At 39.8% G+C, this 9,750-nt stretch overlaps 1 protein-coding gene across 1 annotated transcript; it reads right to left on the bottom strand.

The window, feature by feature from the left end:
• Positions 1 to 1,007: 1,007 nt before the first annotated feature.
• Positions 1,008 to 7,057, bottom strand: hp (haptoglobin; the record flags this gene model as incomplete). The annotated part of the gene is made up of 4 exons (XM_083662474.1): positions 1,008 to 1,562; positions 2,385 to 2,665; positions 6,430 to 6,491; positions 7,053 to 7,057. The coding sequence occupies 4 exons, from the start codon at positions 7,055 to 7,057 to the stop codon at positions 1,008 to 1,010; spliced, it is 903 nt and encodes a 300-aa protein (XP_083518600.1).
• Between the last annotated feature and the right edge of the window lie 2,693 nt (positions 7,058 to 9,750).

The following is a 9,750-nucleotide window of genomic DNA, read 5'->3' as shown; positions in this document are numbered from 1 at the left end:
AAGCTTAGCAGTGATTTGTAATAGTGAAATGTAAAAAACTTTCCTTTTTGTCCCACTTAGTAATTGAAAACGTTCTCTTCTTCTGTTTGTAACACAACTGATCTTCTTCTGTTTGTAACACATACAGTAGCCTAACTGATATGAAAAGGTGGTTGCGTCACGTGTGCACGTGCTAAAACAATACTGCTCCTCCCTCCTACCTCATTATTCAAACCGGTACTCTGGCCAGTAAAGAATTCTGCTGTAAGCTGCAGTATGGGACCGTAAGCGTTTTGATCCAAGTCTGAGCTGTGCAGGAGTGATGGAGCTGGAGAGAGTGCACCCTGGGACTGGTCGAGTGTAATGGCACTTGACAGGGATATTAATATTTCAGAAGATGCGGAGGAGAATCTACTGCACCTTGCTGCCAGCCTTCTCCAAATTGACCTCTTGCACTCTTGCATTTGCAGATTTTAATTACTCTGCTAATTGTAATATGAGATTGTAAGATTTAATTGATGACTGTATATAGTTATTCTTCATATTTCACTTTATATATATATATATATATATATATATATATATATATATATATATATATATATATATATAGTTATACACATTGTGGCAAGAAAGGTCACTATTTGTGAAAGACTGGACACACCTGCCCAGAGGAATATCTTGCTGGTATTGGAGGATACACTTTATGTCAGCAACACTTAAAAATAAACGCTTTGAATTGCACTTTTATTGCACCACTTTTAATTTCAAGCTAACGCTAGCAAATTCACATCATGAAATGCATTTCAACCTTTAAACCACCCAGTTCTTTTTTCATTTAACTAAACTGTGTAACATTGAAAAGTCTCAGAATTGTAAAAAAGAAAAAAAAAAAAAAAGAAAAAGGCTCATATCCGAACATAATAATCATAACATTTTAGTGACAGAACACAACAAATTTCAGTCATGACATGATGAGTATTTAACAAAACTCACTTTATTTTTTTTATTTTTCAGATGCAAAACTCTTAAGGCTGCCTTGACAACATCTCATCCATAGTATTGGTAAGGTTAGCAGGCGACTGCACCGTGTCTCCCATCACACTGTGGATCCAGGGCAGATACGTGGAGATCTTCATATAGACTGCATAGGTCTCCGTCCTGCAGGACCTGTCGTAGGCCAGGATCCCAGCAGCATACACTGCACCGCTCCCCGGGTCCTTGACAGCCAGCGCACCTCCTGCATCGCCGGTGCAAACGTTCTCACCGTACTTGCTGGGTCCTGTGCAGAACATGTTGTCGTCCACGACTGGCACGCGATCGGGGTTGTCGTACGCTGCCTTACAGGAACTGTGATTGGCTAGGGGCAGCACGAGGTGTTTGAGTGAGGTGGCGTAGGTCAGGAAGGCGCCAAAGCCCCAGCCGGCGATGGCCCCGACAGTAGTGTCCCCCAGGTCCTGGCCTCGCTCCGGCAGGGCGATGGGAGCCACCTTCTTCCCCACAACCACAGGGTCCTTCAGCCGGATCAGAGCCAAGTCGTTTTCCCAGTTCGAGTGGTTCTGGAAGGCCGGGTGCAGAACCACCTAGGAACAAGTGGGAGGTGAGGCCTTTTATTCATCTGTCCAGTGTCATTGCTCTACACAACAACGTTGTCAGTTGAAAACCTTGTATCTCCAACATGTCTTATTTTTTAGTTTGATGATGACGATGCCATTTTTGAGCTTATCTTATGGAGTTTGAAAATATTTTGTAAACTCAAATAGAGTAGAATCTTCTCAACCCATAGAGGAGCGTGTACTCCTTCAATTGAAGTTAAAACCTGAAAATCACCAAAAGTGGGGTTACAAATGTTTCACTCAAAAGTGACCATATCCTCCTGCACTGTATAGACCAGTGATACTCAACTTGCGGCCCGCGATGGAATTGAAATTTTCTTTTTTTTCTTTTCTTTTTTTACAGTGCACCTGAACGCAACATGCAAGATACCCGTTGAATAAGTGTCCAAATGTTCATGTCATTCTGGCCAATACTCCACTTCTGTTATAGCATTTCAGTCTGGAATATGGAATATATTTCAATAATCTATGATTTAGCTGCTAAATTGTCAAATAGTGCCGTCTGCTCGCTACCCAGGCACTTATGTATGTACTTAACCTAATTAACTTAACTTAACTAACTATCCGGGGTGCACAACATTGTCAGACTAAACTCCGGCTGACACCCCCTAAAACCTACAATCCGCCACAGAAAAATGTATATTGTTTGTTTATTAACTGGCCCCTGGCCTTCTATCATTTCACGAAAGTGGCCCCCGGGCAAAGCAAGTTGAGTTTTCCTGGTATAGACTATTAATTAAGACTAATTGTAAGGCTTTCTTTGAGCTCCACCCTGTCTTACTTGCTCACCTTTTCCACTGCAAACTCGTTGGAGGGATTGGCTTCTGCGCGCTCAGTGATGCCCAGGTAAACTTTAGGAACGCTGGGATCTTTTCCCCGAGTGTCGTCGCGGTTCTTCCTGACAAACAGGTTCCTGCCACTTGTCAAAAGCCAGCGGTCAGAGATGAGGGCGCCTCCCGCAAAGCCTCCGTCGTACACACTGTCATTCAGATAGACCATGGCCTGCCAGGGAACAGGAGGTGCCAAGGTGCCCCCAACCATACGCCTGGAACGTGTTTCTGACCTGAGGGCTGGGATATGAACATAGACACACCTCATTTGCATTGCACAGATATGGTTGTCAAAACATGTATACATTTACATTCTGATCAGTAAGGCCATTAGACCAATGGCTAAAGATTTTATATATATATATATATATATATATATATATATATATATATATATATATATATATATATATATATATATATATATATATACATGGTCCACACATATATGTGGAAATGCTTTTTACTTTTCTATTATAGCCTACTTTATGGCTTAACATGTATTGTATTTTGACTGACTCCCTGGTGTGGATGTTTTCTCCTCACTTTAGACCTCTCGTCTCTTATCATTGTGTGAATTTATATATCTAAGACAACTTCGAAGCATTAGTCTTCAATCTTTATTATTAGTGTGTCTTAACTTGTTTTTTTACAATAATGTGTATGTATAAAATATGATGTTTTGTAATCTAAATGCCTTTAATACTGGTAGAGATTGTGCACCGTTCAAGACTCTGTCCTGTTCCTTTTAGAACTGATTGACTGATTGATTTATGCGTTCAGAGGCGGGCCGTTCTATCACACGGCCCTACAAAGGTGTGTGTGATCACTCATTTTCATGAATGAACCTGATGAAGCATCTGCGAATGCGAAACGCGTTGTACCTGTGAGCTGTTGCAAATAAATGCCACGTGAAAAGTTGGTCCAAGTCTGAGGAGTTTGTGCGGTCCGCTGGACTCTTAGTCTAGTGTTTGTTTATTTCTTATTCAATATATATACATATATATATATATATATGTCGTAACATGTGCATGTACTGTATAAGCCATCAAAGAGTATTGTTATCATTTCTACAGATCTCCTATTAATCAGAGCAGTAGCCTGAAAGTGTCATGCCTTCCTGCCTTGGGGGTTTCCTACAAACACATTTTCGATTGGTTTATTCATCATGGAGCAGAGAGGCTCCAGAGGGTCTATGCTTTGATCCATGTGTTCTCCCAGTAGGCCTATTACTTACAATTACACATTGAAACAGGAAGATGGGTCAGATGGAAGCAGTTGAGGATGAAATAATCTGTGAATACTGTGAGTTGAATGAAGTGGAGAATGAAATCCATTTAATTCTATACTGTCCTCTGTCTGTATCATGATCTGCGAGAAATAGTGTTTAAAAAAGTCCATATATACTCCTGAGTTAGATTTGATAGATAGTGAGAACGGAGCTTTAATTGAATTTCTTTCTTATCACATTTTTGCATTCTCTGAATATCTCTCAAAAGCGTGGGATAGGAGGAGAAGGGCGACTTATAATAGATAATTTATTTTAATTTTATTAATGTTATAGATGTACATGTATGTATATATACTCTGCATGTTTATATCTACAGTAGGTTGTATTATGTGTTGCTGGTTGGGTAACACAGCGGAATGTTCTGTTTTGTTAATTATTGAATGTTGATGTGTCTGATAATCCCATATGGGATGGGTCAAGGAATTGTCGTGACACGAAAATAAAACTTTCATTCATTCATTCATATATTCATACAATATCTTGTTCAGTCAATTAACGGAAGCGAGTCCTGCAACGGACAATATTTTTACAAAACTCCTGTTAAAATTGTGCTTCAAACACTGCTACAATGATCATGTCATGTTTCCGTGTAGTTTAACGGCGAAAACGTTAAGTCGAACTTCTTTCTAGCAACATACCGTTGAAATAATTTCTTTTAGTTGTGTCTTTGATTTACCAGAGTCGGGGAACGGACGCTACCGCTGGCGTCTTAACTGAAAGCTGTTACGGTCCTGTTACGGACAGCTCACTCTGCGGCTCTGCTGGTTAGCAAGCCAGTGGTTAGCAAGCCAGTAATAGTCAACAAAGCGAGTGGCTTGTAGTGGTCGCTGAGTCCCATTTTGCTGCATTATTGCCACCTAGCTGGCCTTGTTGTGTTTTAGACAAAGCTAGCGTTAGCTAGCTAGCAAGCTAGCAACTTTAAAGATCAGTAACTCTCGTCGCCCAAGCACGTCTTATGGCTTTCTGTCATCAAAGTCACTTTCCTAAAGTAATTTGACATGTTACCATGCACATATTCATATGAAATTCCACATATTGACACATATAGATGTATAAATTAGTTCCACTTTCACAAAGTGGCGATCCAGCATCTGAAATGCCTGCTAAAGTACCGGAAACCACGTCGAGAGACCTCTGACCCGGACGTGACGAAACAGGCGTCCAGGTGTCCGTTGCAGGACACAGTTACGCTAATGCAAAACAATAGACACAGCAGTTTTTCAGCCAAATTAATCTCAGAGACTGAGTGTAACTAAATGAATGAATGATTATGTTGTTTCAAGTTTGGATTGATGATGCATTACTGAGGATCAAGCGGCAACCTCCGTCTTGGAAAAATGAAGCCACCAACCGCAGTTCCTTGAATGGCCAAATGAGGCTGGCTCCAAAAGCGAGTCAATTCCCATAGACCCCATGTTAAAATGCCCAACTTTACACCAGAAATAAACATCAACAGATTATATTAAAGGTGCATACGGCATCAAAAAGCTTTTTTCTTCCATATTTTATTTTAGATTTTTCACAACAATAACAAGACAAAGAAACATGCTCAGACACACACATATACATCAAAAAGCTTTTTTGACTCCTCTCTTCGCATTCACATCTTTGTGTTTCCCGTTGCCATTTGGTCAATTTGTGTCAATGGAGAATCTTATATCACAGTTTTTATTCAGCACTCACTATCTATTATGCACACAGTAACCCAGTTATTGGCCATATATACATACAGTAGTATATTATTTGCCCCTTTGATACTGTTGGAAATTGCAACAATTTTGTCTCCTCTATTATTAAGTATACTAGAGATAAATAGCCTATACAATGACTTTCTTTGTGTATATGATTATGCTTACAATACCCTATGATTGAATATACCTATTGCCATGAATAACTAGTTTGCATAATATTCCAGTCCATCTGTAGTGTCCCACCCACAGATTGAAAAGTTCACCAGTACAAAAATATGAAGAGGTGCAACCGCTAGCTTCCCTCTTTGACTGAATAAACAGTTATTTTGAATACAGGGGAAATGATGATGATCCCTGTAGTAACAGAAAATTCTACTCACTGCCTTGTTTTTGTTGACATAAAAAATGTATCCATAACCCACTGTCAGTCTGTTTAGATGACACAGTTATCCCCATTCACATCAGAGTAAGCCAGCTATTTTCTATCACAGTTATGACGTTTACATGCGTCGAGTGGACCCAAACCGTGTTAAAGAACGAGATGCTCTAACATGTAGCTAAAAACCATACCTAAAAACATACACACTGCAATATTATTATATGATATTTTCATTTATATTGCGCCCCTCAGCCAACTTTTACATTGGTCCAGGGCGCAGTATTCAATATTCCAAAAGCAATCAAATAAAATGTGATGTTGACTCAAGGCCATGTGTCTCTCAATGTTGGCATGTGTCTCTCAATGTTGGCATGTGTGCAAGTGTGTGTGAGTAGTGTGTGTGTGTGTGTGTGTGTGTGTGTGTGTGTGTGTGTGTGTGTGTGTGTGTGTGTGTGTGTGTGTGTGTGTGTGGGTCTGTGTCTGTCTGTCTGTCTGTCTGTGTGTGTGTGTGTGTGTGTGTGTGTGTGTGTGTGTGTGTGTGTGTGTGTGTGTGTGTGTGTGTGTGTGTGTGTGTGTGTGTGTGTGTGTGTGTGTTAAGGCTTCTGTCTCTTTGTGTTACCTGACATAGATGATTTGATCTTACCTTCACTGTGAGCCACATCTGCCAGACAGGCCCATGCAGCTAACAGGACCACAGCTTGGGACCTGAGAACACAGACATACAAGTTCTTTTTTCTTTTGGATCAATGTTCATGTTGAATGTCCTGTATTTATTTTTATATGCTACCTGTACCGTCTGTGTATTGTCTGATATCTGTACTGTCTATGTTTTTAGCTGACACAGTAGCTAATGTGCTGTAATATGCTGTACCGAAAGCAAATTCTGCCGACTCTGAATCTGAATGGAGCGAATAAAACTGGACCGGATTTAAGACAACGAATATGAGATATCCATCATTTGAATTGACACCAACTCTCAAAAAATGATATTCCTTTTATGAAGGATACTAGGTTATCTACAGAAGTGTATTGCATTCACTTGAGAGAGTGAAAAATCACAGCTTAAGATAATTATCTAATTAATTCAGAAAAACATGGTGATTTTTCTCCTCAAGTGAATGCAATATGCTTCCGTAGTAATCAGTCCTTTTTTATTATTATTATTTTACATTTTTACATCAGTTAAGGATTTCCCCCCTAAACTACATTGTGTTTTTTTCTAATCATGAAATTTACTGCATGAAAATATAGAATATCTTAACTTACCACATTTTGTTAATCTCCATCCTCTGCATGCTAGAGGTGTCTTGAGTGACTGAGTGAAGTTGTCAGTTGTGTCCGGGAGGCTTTATATCTGCTGGGAGATAGCAGCCTCTGCTTCTGGACATTTCTACTCATGGGCACAGAACTGCTGATTCCTGGAATAAAAACAGAAAAAAAAAATCGGTTGTGAAACCTCCCTGACTTCAGTCATATTGGAGACTCTCCAAACTGGGGAAGTGGGGGGAATAATGTGATCCTCCCATGCGCTACGTCCTGCCGGTGAAACTCCTCACTGTCAGGTGATAAAACTGCACACATCTATCGGAGCAAGCATCAGGGGTGTCGGTATAGACAGTGCAGGCAGTGCGGTTGTGCACTGGGGCCCCTGAGGTAGAGGGGCCCCTTCACAGAGCAGGCTCTCCATCAACGTATTGGGCAGAGAACGGGCAAATTACTCAAATTTGCCACCCCAGAAATACGTCAAATAAGAACACACATTAGATCTCAATTTATCTAATCTGGGTTCTTCTGGAGATTGTAGGATTCCACCTATGATGCTTCTTTAGCAGTAGTTTGAACGCTGTAAGCAAATAAGCTGATGAAGAAGACCGGGCGACGTCTCTCTGACTCTAGCTCAGTGAGATAAACTGCTGCTTGTCATGTAGTTGTTCACTGGTTCAAAGCCCACTTGTCAAACTCTTCATGCCTTCCATGTTGTTGTCAGGATGAAGACTTGTAGAAATCAGATGCTACACTGAGGAACAGCTCAACAGAATTTGGTTAAAAAAAGTTCAACCTGCCTCTGCCTCTCTCACACACAGGTTGAACTTTTTACAGCGGGATCTCGTGTTGAACTTTTCTTAACCAAATTCTGTTTTTTCTCGCTCTCTCTATCACTCGGCCTATGTCTCTCGCCCACAGGAAACCCAGGGTAAAAAAGTTAAATCGCTGCTGTAAAACATCATGAACCTGATGTTTGTGTGCATGTGGGGGGGGGGGGATCTCTGAACTGTGCAGTTGAACAGTTCAGAACCAGCTCAGAAAGTCCCTGAAAACTTGTAATGGTAGAATTTTTTTTTTACATGCAGATAATATTTTATGTATAATAAATAACATCAATTGATAGACTAAAGTTAAAATCATACTAAGGTCAGGTGGTTTCATGACATGCAATTTTTCTTTAATTTACACTATTTTAATCTTAAAGATCTTTTTGGGGTATATTATGCTTTATTGACAGCTGTAAAGTGTGAGAGAGACACAGAAGGGTGAGGGAGAGAAAGAGAGAGTAGAACATGCAGCAAATGATCACAGGCCGGATTCGAACCGGGGTCACTGCAGAAAAGACTGATCTGTACATGGTACACACTCAACTCACTGAGCCACCGAGGCAGCCCTGCTAGGTGTCATTTTAAACGTATTACTTCATTCAACAGCCAATCAGTAAACAAATCCTCAAACAAACTGCTAGCTGATGTAGGAGTCTAGTCAGTCTCTGACTCTAGCTCAGTCAGATAAACAGCTTCTCACTCGTTCAATTCCACCCTACTTCACTCTTTATGCTCTGTGTTGTTGTCAGTCTGAACACAGTGTGTAGAATTCAGAAAATAAACTCCAAACAGCTCATAGCTCAGCAGGTTGAGTCCCTGTGTCTGTGTTGCTACCTGACAGGTGGATTATTGGTTTGATTCCCAATGGAGGAGACATATTACATCACCAGCTGTTTACTCCTGGCGGCCCACTTTAATATGCTCAAATTAATTAGAAGTGTAATAAAAACTAAAAGAAGATTGTTATGTCTATTTCCACTTTTATTCAAATACAAATAAATTATGGATGGAAGACAAAAAAGCACAAGTTAAGGAAAATAACAAAGAATGTGATGAAAGCACCTGACTTTAGTGTAAATATAATTTAACTTAATTTATTATTTAGTGTTATTATAAAAAAAAATATATGATTATCTGCACTGTCCTTGGAGCTGGAATAGCCTTATGCATGTTAAAAATTAAATATTTCTTTCTACCATTGCAGGTTTTCAGGGACTTTCTGAACTGGTTCTGATAAACTGCAGTTTAGATACCCCCCCCCCCCCACACACACACACACACATCAGATTTATTATGTTTTACAGCAGAGATTTAACTTTTTTACCCTGGGTTTCCTATGGGCGAGAGACATAGGCCGAGTGATAGAGAGAGCGAGAAAAAACTGAATTTGGTTAAAAAAAGTTCAACCTGCCTCTGCCTGTTTCACACACAGGTTGAACTTTTTACAGCGGGATATCGTGTTGAACTTTTTTTAACCAAATTCTGTTTTTTCTCGCTGTTTGTCTGTTTAGACTCCTACATCAGCTTATTTCTATCAGTGTTCAAACTACTCATGATGATAATAAAGCATCACTGGTGCTGCCTGAAGGAGGAAATGAACCAACAACCTTCAAACATCACACAACATCCACATGTTCATCTGATATAGCCCACTTCCTCTTTTAATATTTTCATATTGTAGCTTTAAACCTTGATCTGTGACTGGTGAAGTAGGTCTGACGAGCAGATAAGAGAGGAATATGAGTGTGTGATTTGAAAAAGAAAGTTGCGCTTCACAATTAGGAAGTTCTTTACTGGACTTAAATTATATTTACACTAAAGTCAGGTGCTTTCATCACATTCTTTAATTATTTTCCTTTAACTTGTGCTTT

The sequence above is a fragment of the Poromitra crassiceps genome (genome assembly GCF_964638095.1).
Source record: "Poromitra crassiceps genome assembly, chromosome: 28".
Taxonomy (NCBI): domain Eukaryota; kingdom Metazoa; phylum Chordata; class Actinopteri; order Beryciformes; family Melamphaidae; genus Poromitra; species Poromitra crassiceps.
This window is presented reverse-complemented; position numbering and strand designations above follow the sequence as displayed.